Source organism: Elephas maximus, chromosome 3 (assembly GCF_024166365.1).
Source record: "Elephas maximus indicus isolate mEleMax1 chromosome 3, mEleMax1 primary haplotype, whole genome shotgun sequence".
Classification (NCBI taxonomy): Eukaryota; Metazoa; Chordata; class Mammalia; order Proboscidea; family Elephantidae; genus Elephas; species Elephas maximus.
In genome coordinates this window covers 121,623,378-121,645,016 of record NC_064821.1, presented here as the reverse complement: position 1 = coordinate 121,645,016, position 21,639 = coordinate 121,623,378, and the positions used below count along the sequence as shown (strand labels likewise).

The following is a 21,639-nucleotide window of genomic DNA, read 5'->3' as shown; positions in this document are numbered from 1 at the left end:
TTCACTGATTCCCTGTTTTGAGCTTTTTGGTTTTTTTTAGTCTTGATTTATTTTTATGATTTCACTATCTGAGTTGATATCTGGATGCTCTGTTCTGTGTTCTAGTGATGGGTCTATATCTGATATTATTGATTTTCTATCCAGAGGATTCCCTTCAGTATTTCTTGTTGTTTTGGTTTGTTTTTTGCAAATTCCCTAAGCTTCTGTTTATCTGTAAATGTTTTAATTTCCCCTTCATATTTGAGAGACAGATTTGTTGGATATAAGATTCTTGGTTGGCAATTTTATTCTTTAATGCTTTATACATGTCATCCCATTGCCTTCTTGCCTGCATGGTTTCTGCCGAGGAGTCCAAACTTATTCTTATTGATTCTCCTTTGTAGGTGACTTTTTGCTTATCCCTGGCTGCTCTTAAAATTTTCTCTTTATCTTTGGTTTTGCAAGTTTGATGATAATATGTCTTGGTGACTTTCTTTTGGGATCTACCTTGTATGGGGTTTGATGAACATCTTGGATAGATATCCTTTCATCTTTCACAGTATCAGGGAAGTTTTCTGCCAACAAATCTTCAACAATTCTCTCTGTATTTTTTGTTATCCATCCCTGTTCTGGTATTCCAATCATTCACAAGTTATTCTTCTTGATAGAGTCCCACATGATTCTTATGGTTTCTTCATTATTTAAAATTCTTTTATCCAATTTTTCATCAAATATATTGGTGCCAATTGATTTAACCAGTTCGTAGATTCTGCTCCTGTGACTTTCTATTGAGCTGTATCTAATTCTGTAATTTTATTATTAATCTGAATTTCTGAATGCTGTCTATGAATTCTTGCAGTTTATTAAATTTTTCATTATGTTCTTGAATAATCTTTTTAATTTCTTCAAGTGCTTTATCTGTGTGTTCCTTGGTTTTTTCTGTTTGTTGCCTGGTCTCATTCCTGATGTCTTGAAGAATTCCATACATTAATCTTTTGTATTCAGCATCTGATAATTCCAGGAATACATCTTCATCTGGGAGAGTCCTTGATTCTCTGTTTTGGGAGTTTGTTGAAACAATCGTGGTCTGCTTCTTTATGTGTTTTGATATCGACTGTTGTCTCCAAGGCATTTATAAGTTATGTTAATTTATTTTATGTTTGCTCACTGCATCCTAGTTTACTTTCTGTTTCAATACAGCCAAGTAGGCTACTAGAGTGAGCTAGCTTGGTTATTGGAGCCTTTGAAGCACTAATGTCCTGTTACCAGATGGATAGAGCTGTTACCTGGTATATGAGCCTAGGAGTCCATTCACTATTCTTGTATCGATTCAGTTCAGGTATGCTGAGTCAGTCACCTAGTGTGTGGTGTAGGTTCTCACCTACTATCTTAGAGGAGCAGTGGTGATGGATGTATGCACTGGTTTCTGGTAGCAGTAGGGAGTCACACTCTGAGGAAGGCAGGGGGCTCACAGCCTCCTCCCAAGTGTCAGTGAGAAGGAGTGTCTCTGTTCTTTAGAGCGCTCTGGTGGGTAGGTTCTGCAGCTGTACCTTAGGCACCCAATGCTTATAACTGTAAGAACTGGTAGGCACCACTGTCCTTTTGCAGGTGTCTAGGTTGTGTGGATGGAGCCTCCACTCCTCAGGCCCATGCTGTGGGTAGGTGAAGGCCCTGTTTAATAGGCAGAGTGGTATCAGACCTCCAAAACCAGCCTCTCCACTGTACAGCTGAAGCAGTTACAGTCAGACCTCAAACAGATTTGCCCTTGCAATGTAATAGCCACCTGGATCTATGCTGGGGTGAGAGGCAAAATCTGTGGATCACTTATGCCTGAACTGGAGCTGCTTCTGCTCTGAGGTTCCAGACTAGGGGAGACTGAAGAGTATTTCCCCTCCCGTTTGTTAATTTGTTCCTTCTGCCAGGTCATGAGAATGGCTCATGGAGCGCAGCAGGTTTTATCTCAGGCCCAGGGAAATCAACTGTTAATGCAGCCATCTGGGACAGAGTGGGGAGAGATCAGATAGATAGGAGAGAGTTCTTTCAAAAGAAGGAGCTATTAGATCTGTGTGCAGTAAATTAGGCAAAATCAGTTATCTTGTGTCAAGAGTACTGTTTTATCTCAGATTCCAGAGGCGTGTGTAGCCTGTGTGTGATGGCTGGGTCCCCGCTGAGATTGCTCCAGGGAGTTAGGGCTGGGTCTCCGCCAAGATTGCCCCAGGGGGTTAGCACTGCGTCCTCACGCTTGCCTTCTTTCACTGAAGAAGCTATGTCCTAAACTCCACTGCCAGTCCCGCGGCTGTCATACCAGAGGGTTGGGGTACTGGCACTTCTGTTGCTTTCTTTCACTGAAGCAGTTGCTTCCTAAATGCCACAGCAAGCCCCATTGTAGACACTCCATAGGGTCAGGGGTGCGCCACTCTGCTTGGCTTCTTTCACTGAAGCTGCCATGTCTCTGGAAACTACCATCAGCCCCACCACAGTTGCGCCAAAGAATGGTGTCAAGGGATCAGAGCTGAGGTGCTGCTCAGGCTAGGCAACTCGTCACTGCTTCTGCACCATGTCTCCCTCCCCTGTCGCTCAGACCGATTCCTTAATTTTTTCTTTGATGTTCACGGTTTCTAGTTTGTCATATATATAATCGATTCACTTGTTTTTTTGGGTCTTTGTTGTAAGAGGGATCCGCTGAAGCTTCTGGCTAGTTCACCATCTTGGCCCAGCTTCATGTTTTCTTACAACAGCTGTCTTAATTGTGTAATGGTTTCAGGTTAAGGGAAGAGTTAGGAATTTCATTTCCACTCTTGCCTTCAGTGTCCTTTGTAGAATATTTGCATTGTCACATTTGCCAACCATTTCTAGCTACTATCAGGTAGAATTATAATTGCTGACACCAAGAAAAGAGGAAACAAAAGATTGATCAAAACATATTTAGCAAACTTAATATGACTTGTGAAATGTGTCCTTTGTGCCAAAAAACTAGGTATATTAGATTCCTTACATTGGCTACTCTTGACTATTTTTAACCCTTTCTGGAATGAGGTAAATAATTAAGTAAACCAATCATCTGTTTGCTTGCGATCATTGCTTAATGATCATTGACCTTCTAAGTCTACTCTAGTTTTCCACCTTATGACCTTTTTGATACTGTTGAGCCATAAGCACAGAAACCTGTATAGGGAGTAAATTTTAACTAATTATACATATCCTAATGGGTATAGAAGAAGCCCTGGTGGCCTAGTGCCTAAAGTGATTGACTGCTAACGAAAAGGTCAGTGGTTCGAAACCACCAGTGGCTCCTCAGGAGAAAGATGTGGCAGTCTGCTTCTGTAAAGATTTATAGCCTTTGAAACCCTGTGGGGTTGCTATGAGTTGGAACTGACTCAAAGACTGTGGGTCTGTTTTTTTTTTTTGGGGGGGGGGAGGTAATGGGTGTGGAGGGCCTATTCACAGATTGAGTTAAACTTAGATGTAGGGGCAATCACCTCCTTTGAAACTCTTTTAGACCCTGATATCAAGTGTATAGACTTACTTGTTTGCATCTTGGCACAGTGTCTGGAAAATCAGTTTAAGATGAATGATATTTAATTCTTCATTATTCAAAGTGGATTTTCCAAGGCCTTGGCATCTCCTTCTCCCTTTTACTTTATGTACATTTGGCAGTGATATTACTCATTAACACTTCTGCCAGAAAGTGGGAAATACAACATGAGTGGTCATGGAATTGAAATTTGCTAGCTTTGAGATTGCTTTGTCAGTCTTGTCTAGATGGCCATGTTATACTAACATCTGGGATATTTTTCTGGTATTCCAGGTTCAGGAAAGAGACTGTCAGCCCATTAATCAAATTTTTACCTTGATTCCTACATAAAATATGTTAAATGATTTATGTAAATGTTAATTCTGATTTTCACAAATGGAATTTTGCCATTAAAACAGAATAAGGCTAATTTTCTTTTTCAAGGCTAATTTAGAAAATGTCAATAGCTACTGAGCAACTATTATTTCTTCAACACTGCCCTGAGATAATTAAGCTTAATAAAACTTAAAATCTAGAGTCTAGGGTAGCACTGTCTAATAGAACTTTCTTCAATGATGAAAATACTCTGGGCTGTTCAGTATGGTAGCCACTAGCCATATGTAACTACTGAGCACTTCAAATGTGGCTATGTGTTGATTCTTGGTGTACAAATGAAAGAGCTCAAGCTTTTTAATTTTTTTTAACTTTAACTAATGTAATTTAAATTTAAACATTCACGTTACAGGTGGCTTTTGTTTTAGACAGATAATTCTAAAGCAAAGCTTTCTCCCACTCCCATTTCCTGAATAATGATACTTGAGGTAAACGCAATATTGTGAGTCGGCCTTAAGGGTCTATATAACCATGGTATCCATTTTGTGGATTCAAGTTCTTCATCATTTATCAGTACTATATCAAGGAAAGAAAAGCCTTGAACAGAGATTGTCAGTGCTGTCTCTCAAAAGAGATAAGACAGTGAGCTACAGAACGGGCATTCAGTACAAGTGATAATTTTCATTTACTTATTCATGTGACGAAACATATTGAGGATTCTATGTAATTGGTGATAAGCTAGGAAAAAAATCTGTATAGTGTAATGCTTTTCAGTAAAATTTAGTGAATGAATAAATGGATAATAAGGAAATTAATGACTGCTTCTTATGGTACAATCATAAATTCTGACATGTGATTCCTTTGGCTTAGAATGCTCTTTCCTACCATCTTTTCCTGCCATAACATCTACTGTCATTTAGGTCTTAGCTTAGATGGAGTTTCTCTGGCTGTCCTTCTTGGATATTTCCATAGCCCCCTGCACTATCTATCATAGCATATATTACACTTAATTGCTAATTTACTTGCTTGCCTCTGCAAATAGATTGTAAGGCCTGTGAGGTTAGGAACTGTGAACTTTATGCCACATGCCTAACACAATGACTGGCAATTAGTAGGCATTCAGTAAATAAAGTATTTACTGAATGAATCAATAAATTAGGTAAGTCAAAATATGATTTTACTGGAAAATAATATAGATTCTGATATATAAGACCTGGTAAACATTTACTGAATGAAAATTTGGATTAATGCCAATTAACATCTTACTCATTATTATGTTTTCAGGCTAGAACACAATGCCTAGCCATCAAGAAACATTGTCGAATGAGTATAATAGTTTAATATTAAATTACAACAAAATATGATGAATTATTGAAATCTGGTGGCATATTTGGTCTATAACATTTTCTTTTGTTTGAAACATTTGGGGAAAAAGGTTTTAATAAACTGAAGGAGTACAAGATCTTCAGAAATGCTCTTAACCAGGAAATCTGGAGGCCTGATTTCCAGTCTGGCTTTGCTCTTAACTCTCTGTGAGATCCAAATTAATCCAATTTGCCTCTGTGGGTATTAATTTCTCTAAATGTAACATAAGGTGGTGAGGAGGTAGTATAATGTTTATGAGTACCTGCTTTGGGGAGCCATGCATTTAAGCCTTGCCTATAAAAAAATAAAAAATAAATTTTTATTTTTTTATACTTCATACTACATGTGACATTGAGCCTATGTCTTGTCCTAATAGAACCTAAACCACAGGTTGTTATTAGGATTAAGTGAGATAATGTACATACAGCACCTCACACACTGTTGGCTTTCAATAAGTGTTAGCTGATGTTGTCCCTGTTATTATTAGATATAAGTGTCTTACTGATTCCTGTTAGTCTGGACCTAAGAACTAAATATCTGAAACATCCTTGTACATTTTCTGTTCCGTTTGAACCAGAAAATTTAGTTCCTTTTGAGACATTTTCTCTCTGAGTATGAATCCCAACTAAAACATTACATTGAGTTACTGCAAATTTCTAAGCTACAAACCATCTCTTGTCATCCACTGCAGCTCATAATGCAATCTGGCCATTGCAGAGAGGATGACTATGCAGCGCTCCATGATGAATTTAATTAGTGACATACTGCTAATGGATAAATTGGTACTAGAATCTGAATTCCTAAAATAACTTATCATGTTTCCTCTCCCTTTTTATAAAATTAAATCTCAGCATTCATATAAAAAAGAGGGAAATAAGTTTTGACTAAAATAAAATTAGTAAAATTTTTTTTTTTTTGTTTATGTGTGTGTTCTTAAAAACACAATTGACCCCACTTCATTGCTTTTAATGTGCAAGGTTGTGGTGAGACAATGCAAATGTGTTCCACCAACCCAGCAAGCACTAAGATGCTCTCTTTGTTAACCTGACACTTTTCAATGATGTATCAGCAGAGTATATAGCATCTGAGAGGGACCATGCAATTGCAATTTTGAGATTATACTAAGAATGGCTTAATTTTTTAAACCACATCCCATTCTCATTATAGACTGTCAGTAGAATAGATTAATTTGCACCATTGTCTGTTCTCATTGCAACCTTTGTCAGTGTAATGAAGTATTGGAATGTTAATATCAGCTATATTCATAGAAATACCACCATCCATTGGACCGATTTGATCTTTCCAGTGATCTGTGTAGTGACTGGCTAGCTCTTGTCTTTTCAGTGATAAACCAGTGAGGATTAGCACAGCAAACATGTGATTTCAGAACTTTAGCTTGCTCCTGTTTTCCTACTATTTGTCAAAACGTAGTCCACATCACCTTATAATGTTATTATGTTCAGGATGCTTTAGGACCCTCATCCTATATGGAGAAGAGCTAACTATCTAACATTTAAGCAAGGGTTGCAAACTCAAATGGCTACATATCAGACCTGTGACATAATTGTGTTTCTAAATGTACTTTAATTCATATATTTAAAAAAAATAGTTGTGAGAAAAAAAAAAAAAAAAAGCCTGCAATCCATTTTGGCTGTAGAACTGACAGTTTGCAACTCTGAGCTGGAGTCTCAATATGAAGTCTTATCAAAATCAGGCAAGAATAAGTTGGCAGACATTCTTAATTTCCTGCTATATCCTTGGTTAGAGCCTGGCATTAAGGATGCCAAGAATCTCCAGATATAGAGTTGAATCTTCTTGTAAACCAGCTGGCATTACACATGAAGACAAAAGGAAAATAAGAGGCTCTCTTCTTTGGCCCCAGACTATAATCTGAAAGTGATCTAAAAAATTGGGCACCTGGTTGTAAGGGAATTATATTGAATAAAATACATATTGACGGATTAATTTATCCCAGCCTTCTTTAGTGTCTCTTGATACATCAGAGCAGACAGGGCCAGGAAAGAATGAAAACTGGGGAGGGAAGGGTTAGTGCTTTTCTCTGAAATTTATCCAGACCAGCTTATGTTTGCCAGGTCATGCCAGCTCCTCTCTCATTTTGCCTAGTTCTTCTCTTTCTGCCTGGCTTCACATCTTGGCTTCTTCTCCTTCTAATCTCATCACTCCTCTCTCAAATCTGCTCCTCTTCCTGTAACCACCATCCTCCTGCTGGATAAGCCAGAAGCCTGGAAGTCATCATTGACTCCTCCCATTCCCCATGCTGCCACCTCAATCCATCACAAGTCCTATTAAAATCTCCCCAAAACAGCCCCTCCTTTCTCTTCCAAATCTACTACCCAAGTTAAGGTCTTACGAATTCTCATCTAGACAACTGGTCTTCTTACCTCTGGTGTTGAACTCTGTCACTTCAGCCTTTAGTTTGCAGCAAGAGAGTGTGTTCTAAAATAATAATAGGTTTACACTATATCCTTGCTTAAAATCCTATAGTGACTTTTTGTGGTTGGCACACAAGACTCTTCGCCATCTGGTTTCAATTTACACTTACAGCATTGTGTCCTGGGAATGACTGCCTTGTACTCTTCAATTCATTCTTATTGAACTACTTGTGGGTCTCTTATGCCTGTGCACCTTGCCAATAATGCTTCCTCTTGGAACACCTTCTCCACCTTCCCATGCTTTACCTACTCAATTAGGTTAAGATGCAGTTCAGGCCTCAATTGCTCTAAGAAGCCTTCCCTGGTATCGTTCTCCCACCCCTAGTCTAGGTAGGAGGCTCCTCCAGGAAGCATCCTTATTCTTCTGTGCTTTTCTCAAATGGGGCATTTAATGAGCAGATTGTACTTCCACAATCCTTCCCTGCACTGTGAATACTTTGGGGGACTGAGCAATGTCCTATTCCTATTTGTTTTCCTCTTATTCTAGGACAGTTCCTGGTCCAGAAGAGACACTCCATGTGGCCTAAAAATAATAACATTTGTTGAGGTCTTTCTATTGCCAGACATTGTTCTCATTCTTTGAGGTAGGTCCCATTACTATCCCTGTTCTGAAAGAAACTGAGGTATACCCAGGTTAAGTAACTTTTCCAGAGTCACTAGATTCACGCTCTTACACACTATGCCAATTCTTTACAGCCCTTACAGTGTCCGCCTGTAAAATGTTTAAGTTGAATTATCAAAGTTTAAAAATCTTTTGATTTCTAACAAACAGGCACATTAGTTTAAATGGAACAGTGGACAGGCCATCCCTGTGTTCTCAATGACATCATTGGCTGGAACTAGCTGGCAGCGCCCCTTGAGGCAGAGCACATGACTTCCTGTTTGTCACACCATCCTGCTTCAAGCATTTACCTGCTTCCCCTGGCCCTGTGGACATGTGAACTGATGACCTATGGCACAGAAGGGACTCAGATATCACAGAGTTGCTGTATGTGATGTCTTTTTTGGTTCTTTCTAACTTGAGATTATAAGGTGAATTTACACTTTATAAAAAGGTATACAAAAAAGACCCTGACCACAAGGTCTCCTGAATGTATATCTCTCACTTGCATAGGAGTCAATGGTAATATTTGTGTACTACTTTTATGCTTATCCCAGGAGATAGGATCCAGTGAAGCCAGAAGGATGAGCCATGTGTAATGTTGCTACTACCGTAATTGATAATGCTGCCATGCATTGTAGTCATGGATTTGTTCCTCACTGCAAAAGGCTAATATGTAGCTTCTATTGAATCTGATGCTTCACATAATTTATTGTTGAATATATACTACATTGTCTAACCACTGCAATGATATTAGCAGTCTCGCTTCTTGATGCATAGTCACTGTCCAACTTTAAAAAATTCAACATCTATCATAAACAAACTGTCTTTCCAATACAATGCTATAAATTCTAATATCTAGAATACAGGAATCAAGTTATTCTTAGGCAAGACTTTTAAGTATTTTATTGCATAATATTCTCCCTCCAGAAAGAGTAAATATTTCTCCAGGTCCATGAGGGGGAATGTTTATCTCCTTGAAATAGTCATTTGTATAATTAACAAATGATACTGGGGTAGATGGTAATATAGATCCTTTGTTTATAACTAGAAAAGGATAATGGAGTGAAGGAAACTGCAAAATGGTGTAAATACTATAATAAAGACTATGATAAATGGTGACTTGGAGTATGGAGGACAATGCACTTAACTCGATGCTGGAGAATTAAGGAAGGTATTTTGGGAGTTATATTTAAGCTAAGACCTAAAAGCAGATTGGAATTATTAGTGTAACTAAAAGCAGGAAAGAGTGTGTCTGGCATGTGTGCAAAGGCATGGAGGAGTGAGAAGATATGACCAGAACATAGATGAGAGGCTGCAAGTGACAAGACGTAGACATGAGGCGGGAAGCAGGGACGTAATTGTGAGGGCTTTATAGACTCTTTAAAGAAATTTTGTTTTTACCTAAAGAGCAAAAGAATAACATTGGAGATTTAAGTAAGGGAAACCATATGATCAAATTTAAATTTTTAGAAAGCTGAATCTAGCTGTAGCATGGTGAATGGATGAAAAAGAGAAGGTGAGCAAAACTGGACAAAAGGATCAGGTAAGATACGGTTCAGAACTCTACAAGTGAAATGTGAAGTGACAGGAAGTGACATTGAAGAAGGGGATAGTTTTAAGAGATATTTAGAAAGTAGAATATAAAAGTAGAAAAATTGAAAAAAGAAAAATAAAGAAGGCAGGCAGGAAAGAAATGAGGTGAGAGGAGTCAAGGATGACTTTGAAATTTCTATGTGGACAACCTGGAAAATGAGAATACAACTCATATAGAAACTTAGGAAGACCTGGCCTTGTGTTATTGCATTTTACCCTTATCTAACATCTTTCAGTCGCAGATAGTTTTCAATTTACAAAGTTGGATCCCAAAACATCATGTCATTTGATCTTCATAATAATCTTTGTGGTAGTCATCAATGACTGATTTTTCTGAGGAAACTGAGCTTGTGAAAGGGCCCAGAGGCCACAAGAAATGAAACATTATGGAAAACAAAAGAAAATGCAGTAATAGTAAGATAAACAAAAGCTAGCATGCCTGGAGCATGGAAAGTAAAATAGGAGTAAGGTCAGAGATATAGGATCACGGAGTCTTGTAAGATATGTTAAGGCTTTCGAGATTTAATCCTGAGAACATGGGAAGTCATAGAATGATTTTAAGCAACAGTAACATAATCAGGTTTACAATTTTATAACATCACACCAGTGGATGTATGGGGATCGAAGAGGAAGGGGGGAACAAGAATGGACAAAGGGAGAGTGATCAAAATGCTATTCCAGTGGTTCAAGTGATAAAGATGGCAGTTTCAGCTACAGTGGTACTGGGTGAAATATTGAAAAGTAGGTACATTTGAATTATGTCACCATTCCTATTCAGTGCCCTGGTGGCACAGCGGTTAGGAGCTATGGCTGTTAACCAAAAGGTTGCAGCTTGAATCTACCTCCTGCCTCTTGGAAACTTGATGGGGCAGTTTTACTCTGTTCTGTAGGGCTGCTATGAGTCAGAATCAACTCAAAGGCAATGGGTTTGGTTTTTGGTTTTATTCATATTCATTGGTATATTGGAGGTCTTGGCCAGTGCAAGAAGGTAAGAAAAAGATATTAAAGACATACAAATTGGAAAGAAAGAAATAAAATTATCTTTATTCACAGATGGCATAATCATATATGTAGAAAATCCCAAGGAATATATAAAAGAACTATTAGAACTGATAAAGTGAGTTTAACAAGTTTGTAGGACATTAGGTTATTATACAAAAATTTTATTTTTCTGTATACTAGCCAGCCAAAAATACTAGCAAAGGACAATTGGGTATTGAAATAAAAAAAAAATAGCATCAAAACCATGAGATACATAGAGATAAATCTAAAATATGTGCAAGGTTTGTATGTTTGTGCTGAAAACTACAATAAACATTGATGAGAGAAATTGAAGAAAACCTAAATTAAGAGAGAGATATGCTATGTTTATGGATTACAAGACTCAACATGGTTAAGATGTCAATTCTCCCCAAACTGATCTATCCAATAACCAATTGCCATCCAGTCAAGTCCCACTCATGGCAACTGAACGTGAGGCAGACTCAAATCTCCAACCTTTTGATTAACAGCTGAGTGCTTGTGCACCACTCAGGGACTCCAATGTAATCCAATAAAATTCCAGCTTTTTTTTTTTTTTTGGTAGACATTGACAAACTGATTTTAAAATCTATACAGAAACTCATATGCCAAACCATTGTCATGGAGCTGAGTTTGGCTCATAGCAACCCTATAGGACAGAGTAGAACTACCCTATAAGATTTCCAAGGCTGTAAATTTTTACGGAAGCAGACTGCCACATCTTCATTGGAATGGCTGGTGGGTTCAAACCACTGACCTTTCACTTAGCAGCTGAACACTTTAGACACTGCATCACCAGGGCTCCTTTAAAAGTCTACTAGTGGACACAAATAAGTAAATAGCAGAGTTCAGTGTGACAAGATATAAGACCAATCCAAATAACATGGGGTCATAGGCATAAATATAGTTTACTTCAAACCTCAAATATGTGCACATTTTGGGCGTGATTGAATTCCCAGCCTCCACCTTCTACATGGACACAGAGTATAATATATATTATGAACAAAAATTAGGCTTACTCACAAACCCCATTTTTGGAATATATCCATATATGTAATATAAAATTATTAGGAAAAGCACTTCTTTTTTTCTATAACGTGAAACACAGAAAGCAGCCCTGATGAGTTATTTCCATGTGTTGTTGCTTTCAGCTCACCCCTATATACACATTAAAAAGGCACTTCTAAAATCTAATTTCAAAAAGTAAATACTACCTTGTCCATATTATTTGCACCCATCGCCACACAGCCATAGTCATTTGCTTGTTTTATTAACAACACATAAATCAAAGCCCTACACTTCAATAAAATGCACCTACACTTCTGTGTGCCTGTGTCTAAAATCACAGAGTTAGGTCATTAACTGTTCTAGATTGGGCACACACTTTAAAACAATTTAAGATTGTTTAATTACCTCCCACTTTGCCATCCCACTGAGAATAATCATTTTTGGGAAAAAATGTTCCTTGCAGTTGTGAAAATGCACTGAACTTTGGAAAAGAGAGACTTTAATTTTGACATATCTTACCTGGTTTCAGATGAGCAAATGGAATTTCGCCAGTGAGAAGTTCCCACAGACACAGGGCATAGCTGAAGACGTCAGCCTTGATGGTGTACCTGGTGCACTGAGTGAACACCTCAGGAGCCATCCAACGGAGATTCTGCATGTCAAAAGTATCCACAGGTCATTGACCAAGCATTTAGCTCTTCCACTGTAGAACAATATTCTTCTAAGTGAGGATTTGTTAAGTCTTCTCCGATGCTCTCAAAAGATATAGATAAGCATAAAATAACATTGATACTGCCCTCAATGTGTGTAATAAACCAGCCACATATCCTGTTGGCTGCTGCTGTTCAGCTTCTCAAAGGGAACATTTTTACTCATTGAAAGAGCATAAAATCCATAATTCTTCCAAAAATGTCACAACAGTATTAATCATCAAGAAAATCTGCCTCTCATAAAATGGTTATCCCAACAGCACCATTGTTGTTTATCTGTATCTTTCCTCTAGGAGCCTTACTGAGCTTCTGAATAGTCAGTCATGAATTTATCCAGGTACTCTATGACTCCCTGGGAATGAATCGGGCCATGTCTGAAACACTGTCCCTTGTCCAGGCCTTTTGGTTATAATTTAGGAAGACACTAAATTAGGACCATAAATAGTGTCCTCACGACTGAGGAGAGAAAGGGCCATAGGGGAGTACCCAGAATAGTTCAGTGAAGCAGATTTCTCACAGGCTAAATCAGGTACATCACATCTCCTTTGTTTGCCCAGATGTGTTGTTCCTGGATGCTGTTTGTGCAGTATTCCAGAAAGAAAGCCCGTGAGATGTTACAAGTTACTCTGTACAAAGTTCTGTCCTTGTATTTTACAATGACAGTATTTACATTCTCTTGATGTAAAACTACATATTCTTCACTTTAAAAAATAAATTTCCATTCTGAATGCAAATGCATAACTTTAGTTTATTTATGGATAGAGCACTGGATTTTGAGTTAAGAGATGAAAATTTTAGTTGGGGCTCTGCCACTGACTGTTTCGGTAGCTCTGGAGCTCTGGACAAGTTACTTATGCTTCCTGGACCTCAGATTCCTCAAGGACAAAACAAAGAAGTTAGGCCCTTCCAGCTTTAAAATCCCGTGGCTCCGTATCCTATCAACGAACTTTGCCAAACACCTTTTTTTTTTGTATTTTCACTGAGAGAAACCAATATTCTTTCATTATACTTAGTGTTAGCTGCTGGGTAATTCTTTTGAAGTGTCTACCTTATTTTGAAATCATACATAATTACAGCTTTCCAAGAATATCTTTATTTCTATTATGGTGCAATTCTTCCCCTTGAGCTTTTACACTCTAAATAGCCTCTGTTATTGTACATAGGGTTGCTGTGAGTCAGAACTGACTCCACATAACCTAACAACAACAACAACACATAGCAGATTATACATTGTGTCATAACATTGTGTAAGTGGGAGTAAGCATACAGTATGCCCATTTTTGCACAGGGAAGCAATAATTAGGGAACTTACATAAGGCCACATAACCAGTAAGAAACAAAATAGCCTTCAAAATAAATCTATAGTAGCACTTGTGTTTAAAGACTATGCCACTAGGATAAAAGAATTAATATTACTTGTTGGTTCAATTCAATTCAACAAAAGTTTATTTAGTTAGTGAATCTCAACCGGCTAAATTTAGAATCACCTATAAAACTTTAAAAAGATACAGGCACCCAAGATCAACGCCAGGCCAATTGAATCAGAATTGCTGGGAGTTGGATTCAGGCATTATGCTTTTTAAAAGTTCTTAGAGATTTTAATGTGCAGCCAGGGTTGAAAGCCATTGATTTAGCTGTCTCTATGTCCCACATATAGCCTTCGATATGGATTAAACCTCAACATAAAGAAAACAAAAATCCTCACAACTAGACCAATAAGCAACGTCATGATAAACGAAGAGAGGATTGGAGTTGTCAAGGATTTTGTTTGGCTTGGATCCACAATCAACACCCATGGAAGCAGCAGTCAAGAAATCAAATGATATATTTCACTGGGCAAATCTGCTACAAAGGACCTCTTTAAAGTGTTGAAAAGCAAAGATGTTACCTTGAAGACTAAGGTGAGCCTGACTCAAAACCAAAAAAAAACCCCACTGCCGTCGAGTCGATTCGGACTCATAGCGACTCTAGAGGACAGAGGAGAACTGTCTCCTACAGTTTCCAAGGAGCACCTGGCGGATTCGAACTGCCAACCTTTTGGTTAGCAGCCGTAGCACTTAATCACTACGCCACCAGGATCTTCTGACCCAAGCCATGGTGTTTTCAGTTGCCTTACATGCATGCCAAAGCTGGGCAATGAATAAGATTTGATGCCTTTGCATTATGGTGTTGGCGAAGAATATTGAGTATACTATGGTCAGCCAAAAGAACCAACAAATCTGTCTTGGAAGAAGTATAGCCAGAGTGCTCCTAAGAAGCGAGGATGATGAGACTTTGTCTCACATAATTTGGTCATGTTATCAGGAGGGATCAGTTCCTGGAGAAGGACATCATTCTCGGTAAAGTAGAGAAAAAAAAAAATTTTTTTTAAAGTAGAGGGTCAGCAAAAAAAAAACAACAACAAAGGAAGACTGTCAATGAGATGGACTGACACTGTGGCTGCAACAATGGACTCAAGCATAACAATGATTGTGAGGACGGTGCAGGATCGGGCAGTGTTTCGTTCTGTTGTACGTAGGGTCACTGAGTCAGAACTGACTGAACGGCACCTAGCAACACAACCACATGTCCCACAGAGGAGCCCTGGTGGTGCAGTTGTTAAGCATTCAGCTGCTAACTGAAAGGCTGGTGGTTCAAAGCCACCAACCGCTCCATGGGAAAAAGATGTGTCAGTCTGCTTCCATAAAGATTTACAGCCTTAGAAACCATATGGGGCATTTCTACCCTGTCCTATAGAATTGATATGAGTTGGAATCGACTCAACAGCAACAGGTTTTTTGTTGTCATTTGTTTATGTCCCACATGAAGATCTTACGTGTGTCAGAGTAGAACTGAACCTCATAGTGTTTTTGATGGCTGATTTTTTGGAAGTAGATCACCAGGTCTTTTTTCTGAGGCACCTCTGGATGGACTCGAACCTCCAACCATTCAGTTAGCAGCTGAGCACTTTACGGAATCAATTCCATGGCAGCTGGTTTTTTTTTTTTTTTACTGATTATGTCCCACATGGTAGATTAGGCTTGGTGGATCTGGCCAGAGAGGGACTTGTTCTTCCCACCTTTCTTACCTTACCTACCATTCTCCTCACTTCTCATCCATTCCAGCCACTCTGGCCTTGAACACATCAAGCACTCTCCTGCCTCAGGGCCTTTGCACGTACTCTTTCCCCTGTCTGTAAGCTCTTCCCCCAGATTCACATGGATGACTCCCACTTTCAATCTTTGCACAAATATCAATTAACTTATCAAATGTTCTCTTTTCTGTCACCCTATCTGAACCACGCCTCATCACTCTCCATTCATTTCCTTAATTTTTTTCTTTCTTCATCACCACCTGATATATTACATATCTGTTAATTTGTTTGGTATCTACAGCCTCCCAGTAGAATATTAGCCCCATGAAAACAAAAATTTTATTTTATTCACTGCAATATCCCCAGTTCCTAGAAGAATGTCTGGCTTAGAGTAGGAGCTTCATAAACATTTGTTGAACAAATGAGTGAAATCTAACTGGGGAAACCGGCACGCAGAAGCCTACTTACAATACAACATTGCCCACGATGTGGCTCCTGCCTTCCTCTCTAACTCATCTCTCACTTTCCCTCCCTCACATTGTATGTGCTAACAATGCCAAGTGATTTGAAGCTCCCCCAGGAAGTCTGGAGTTTCTCATTCTCTGTACCTTTGTTCTTGCTATTCATGCTGCCTGGTACCCTCTTCTGTTCTCCTCATCATCTGCTTAACTCCTATTCATCCCTTTTGTGCTTCCATAATGCTTGGGCATACCTCTCTCACTGAACTCCTACATTGCTTTAAGTCTATTTGCCTATTACTATGTTTTCCCCACTAGACAATGAGTTCTTTGAGGTCGAGGACAAAATTTTTATTTTATTTTGCATTCTTGGTCCTTTGCACAGTGCCTGTCATGTGGTAGGTCCTCAATGTTTGTTGAATAAATGAATAAGAGTACAAACTACCAATGTGAACAAAGTGTGACAAAAGCGCCAAGGAAAAAGGATTTTTTGTGTACGTGGGTGTTTGTGTGCGGGGAGGGTGAGGGTGAGGGCAACTTGCCTGTGCCTTGCAAGATGAGAGGCTTTATCCAGGTGGGGCACAGTGAAGGGCTTTTCAAGCAGAGGACAGAACACAGGCAAAGTCAATACCATGTGACAGTAAACGGCATGCTTGGGGATGGCGGGAGGTGTGTGTGCTGGTGTACAGGGGGTTTGAGAGACACCGTGGTGAGGCTAGAAAGGTGCCCTGGGGCCAGAGAGGGGAGGGTAGAAAGCCAAGTGACATCTTTTTTTTCCTTCTGTGCTTTTGTAGCACTTTGTTCAAATTTCTACACTGTATTCCTTTTTTTAAATCTTTTTTTGTACTCTTTCATTCATGCATTCAACAAACATTAATTGAGGATTTACCATGTGCCAGACGCTGTGCAAAGAACCAAGAAGGTAAAATGTGAATAGAACTTAGTCCGTAACTACCTGTATAGGCATTTACCTACTAAATGTTTACTACGTAATGTTGCTGTTAGCTGCTGTAGGGTCAGCCCTCTCAACTCATGGTGACTCACAACAAAATGAAACACTGCCTGATCTGCGCATTCCCCATGATTGGTTGCAGATTGGATATGGTGATCCATAGGGTTTTTATTGGCTGATTTTTGGAAAAAGATCACCTGGCCTGCTTCCTTGTCCATTTTAGTCTGGAATCTCCACTGAAAACTATTCAGCATTGTACCAAACAAAAACCAAACCCACTGCTGTCGAGTCAATTCCACCTCACAGCGACCCTACAGGACAGAGTAGAACTGCCCCATAGGGTTTCCAAGGAGCAACTGGGGGATTTGAACTGCCAAGCTTTATGGTTAACAGCCAAACACTTAACCACTCCACCACCAGGGACATGCAGGCCTCTACTGACAGACAGGCCGTAGCTGTGCTTGTGGTGCATCGGCCAGGGACTGAACCTGGCTCTCCCTAATGGAAGGCAAGAATTTTACCACTGAACCACCACTGCCTCCTCTACTACTTAATAAACCCAAACCAAACTCACTGTGCAGTCAATTCCTACTCATGGTGACTCATATATTACAAAATGAAACTGCTCCATTGGGTTTTCTTGGTTGTAATTGTCACAGAAGCAGATCACCAGGCCTTTCTTCTCCATTGCCCTGGGTAGGTTTGAACTGCCAACCTTTAGGTTAGTATTCAAGCACAAACCATTGCCACCCAGGGACCCTAAGTAGATCTAAATATACCTTCCAGTTATATTTAAAACAAATTCAGTATTATTTTATCCGTAACATGTTCTAAATTGATCTCTCTAGCAGAGCCTTGAAATAGTTCTTTTGGGGCTCACTGAAAATAAAAGCAGAAAACCTTATTCTGCCCCTGGGACAGTGACATTGTTTTCAGTTGAATTAGCTCTCATCTCCCTGCCTCTCAGGCTGAGTTTACACATTTTAATTGTTTCGTTAACTATAGGGAACACAAGCGCAGCAAACCCCAGGTTGTTTTGTCATGTTGTCTTCATCCAGAGACTGCAGAAATCTTGATTCTGAGGAAAAGAGAAAACAAATTCATGTCAAGGAAATAGCTCAAAACCAAAGTCAAAACCCGTGTCGGGTTTAGATTCTCACTTCCTTTTTTTTTTTTTGGCTGAGGATATAAATGAGGAAAAACTGAAAATAAATACTATACTTTCAAAATTCAGGGCCACTGGAATTTGAATGACTTAGAGGAGTATAGCTGTCTGTGTGAAATACATTTTTGTATTCATCATGCAATATCAGGTACTAACTAGGAATGAGGAAAGAAGCTGATGTCATTTGGGGCATTATTCATGGAAATCTCACCTCCAAAATCTGCTACCACAGCATGCCCATCCTCATAGAGAAGAATATTGTGACTGTAAGAAAAAAGCAGGCTTTGAGTAAAGTTTACTATTTCCTAATCCGACTGGTGCTTCAAGGAAGATGACAAGAGCCATCATTACTGCAGCCCAGAGGGTAAACAGGCTGCAAAATGATAACATCGATCTCAGGCTAGTGACTCTGATTTTCTCAATTTTGCTAATTAAAAAAAAAAAAAAATCTACAAAATGTGATCATGTTTTACCTAACATTGAAAGTATCCAGGCTTCCTGGATAAATCCTCTAAACTTGTCAAAAAGACCGGTTAGCTGAAGATCAGTTTTTCAACTCCTAGAGGTTCATCGGTAGTTACCAGCAAAGAGCAAAGGCATCTGAGAGCACACTAGAGTCAGAGCAAGGAAACAGCTTTGTGGGAATCCTAGGTGCAAGGACAGGTCAGGCAGGGCTTGAAATGAATATAGTAAAACAACTCTGTGAAAAATGTCTTGGCCAATACATTCTAGCTACAATCCCAGGACAAAGGAATGCTTTTAAGGATTGTGAAATAATGCCAGCTAAACCATGTTTTATGGTTTTGGGGGAGGAGAAGGAATAAAGGTTCCCAAAGTCTCCCTTTCAACCCAGAATTCAAACTAGATTAAGAAGAGGGCCCTTTTCAAGAAGTAAATCAAGACTGGGGCAGAGCCGAAGAGGGGGCATTCGTCCCACATATTAGTGAATTGGGCTGGGGGTATCTTCGAGACAAACATATGCCAAGATTCTGATCCAGTATTGTCTTTGAATGCTTCTTATTGAATGTCTTTCTTTACACCCATTTCATATTTGGCTTGTAAATGAGTCATTCCAGTATTAGCAGATCCCATTAAATTTCTTTTAGTAAATCTAGGCTGCGGTACATTTTATGTGTTCTCCTTAATTACTTTGCTTTGTGATCAAAATAAGAAAAAAAATGCTATTATTTTCCAGTCCCAAAGAGGTCCAGAACAATATTGAATTATGTATATGAATGCTTTCTGGCATCGACTTGAACTTTATATGAAAGTTACTTTAGCATTTCTCTCATATCGTTAATGAACTTTATCTTTGGAGTATAGACTTAATCCTCTTTGCAACTACTGAAAATCTAGAATGCGTTCAAAGTCACTTGCTTGGATTAGTCCAGTGTAGAGGCATTGGGAGATGTTGAAAAAGGAACCCCCAATTAACACACATGATAAGCACGCCACCGTAGTGACAAAGAACAATACAGCACCATGGGCTCTCTGGAAGTTCAAATGCAACAAGAAAAATGCATCAAGATTCCTTGAAGGACTTGGGGGAGTTTCAGCACTACAATCCTTTGGCCTTTCAGAGGAAAATGGATCTTACAGTCCACAGAGATCATTAGAGCATGGATGTGTCAATGATACTAACATTATATATACAGCATCTTCTTTCTTATTTTATTTCTAATTCAAATTAGTTATCTAGAACAGTGATCACGAAAATTTTTTTTTTTTTTTTAGCAGCATTGTGTTGAATCATAAAACAGGCTTGCAAATGGAGCTGCTCTACATAAATATAGAGAAAGGCTCACCCAGCCCCTACTTAAACTTCTCCTTTTCCGGTATAGCAGCCATTGAGGCAAGGCCTCAAAACCATGGATCTAGAGAAGTCCCAAAGAAGTTACACTTCTAGTGCATACTTTGTTTATTCATTCTTTTGTTTTTAACTTCTTCCAAAGTAAATAATTTCTGTTACTAAGAGTGATTATACCAACTGGTTGGAATTGTGTGTGTGTGTGTGTGTGTAGGCTGTTGTTTAGCAAACTTTCACTCCTCTATAAAAGAAACTTAAGTGAATCTGGCCACTGGGTCACCACGTAGTACACTCTAGTATAAGAGGTGGATGTCTCAAGATGCAGGGATTGCATCTTGTTCACTGTAGTATTGCCGGCATTTTTAGCACAATGTTTATCACATAGAAATATTCAATGATCATTTGTTGCACAAAGAAATAAATGAAAACAAACTGAAATTGGACCCTGTTTCAAGTAATAGTCATGGGTTCAGAAGGGTAAAGGTTACATTATTTAATCATCAAGTACTTACTGAATACCACTCATCAATCTATAAACACATAGTTAAAATTCAGGGAATCCAAGAACTGGAGGAGACATTAGAGCTAACCTAGTTTAATCCTCTAGGATTAAACTAGGTTAGCTCTTTATTCTTAGAGGCTCAGAGAATTTAAGCATATCAACAGAGTTTAATGGGTAGCTAGTGCAGTGTGGACTAGAATTCAGTTCACCTAGGTCACCATCTCAGAATAGTGCCTGGCAAACAGTAGGCAATCAATGAATGTGTATTTTGTGAGCCATCCATGGGTCATACTTGGGACATGTACTTTTCTCCAAAGCATGATATTTACTATTCTCACATTATCAAAACACTCAGGAGGGGGTTGGGATACAACGTAATACAAGTTGTGGATTCCGTCTTCAAGGGGCTTTTCATCTGTAGGTGAAAACAAAGATGAATGCAGGTAGCATTCAGATTCAGAGAAAACCATGTGAGTTAAGAGATTAAAGTGGACCTTGAAGGACAGTCAATTAGTAAGTCTAAAAATATTTGCTAAGTGCCTATCATGCGTCAGAAAACTTCCTATATGTTGGGATATAGTGGTGAACAAGACAGGCAAAGACTTTGCCCTTCGAGCTTACATTGTAGCAAGGAGTAGAGGAGATAGGTGGACAAGGGAAAGAACTCCAGGTTAGGGGAAGATTTGGGGAAAGGCCAAGAATTGGAAATATGTGTAGTATGTAATTGGCATTACAAGAAGAATGTATTTACTAAAATGCTGAAGAATAATAGGAGAAATTAGGTGCAGTATGAGGTTGGATTATAAGGGACTCTGAAAGCCTTGGCGGGAATTCTGGACTACATGCAGGAGGTAACAAGGAGCTAGCAGAGGTTTTAATACATAGAGTGTGATGTTCTGAAAGCAGAGAGACTGCTGTTCAAGAATAATTGAACACTGGAGAAATGAGGTAGGAATGTAGAGTGGAAACAGAAAAGGGATAGGGTGAACCCATTAAAACAGCTGAAAGAAGTGTCTAGATCTTGGGCAGCTTAGATACAGAGGATAAAAGAGATGAAAAATCCAAGGATCACCTCCAAATTTCTAGCTTGGAATTCTTAACCA

General features: G+C 38.9%; 1 protein-coding gene across 5 annotated transcripts in view; it reads right to left on the bottom strand.

Annotated features, from left to right (window-relative positions):
- Window positions 1-21,639, bottom strand: part of TNNI3K (TNNI3 interacting kinase) — a 380,317-nt gene that overhangs the window by 99,305 nt on the left and 259,373 nt on the right. For all 5 annotated transcript variants that reach the window (XM_049879574.1, XM_049879578.1, XM_049879575.1 and 2 more), the window contains 3 exons: window positions 18,439-18,491; window positions 18,088-18,140; window positions 12,389-12,521 (listed from right to left, as the gene is read on the bottom strand). In XM_049879574.1, the coding sequence (XP_049735531.1) occupies window positions 12,389-12,521; window positions 18,088-18,140; window positions 18,439-18,491 (239 nt within the window). The remainder of the gene's footprint in view (window positions 1-12,388; window positions 12,522-18,087; window positions 18,141-18,438; window positions 18,492-21,639) is intronic.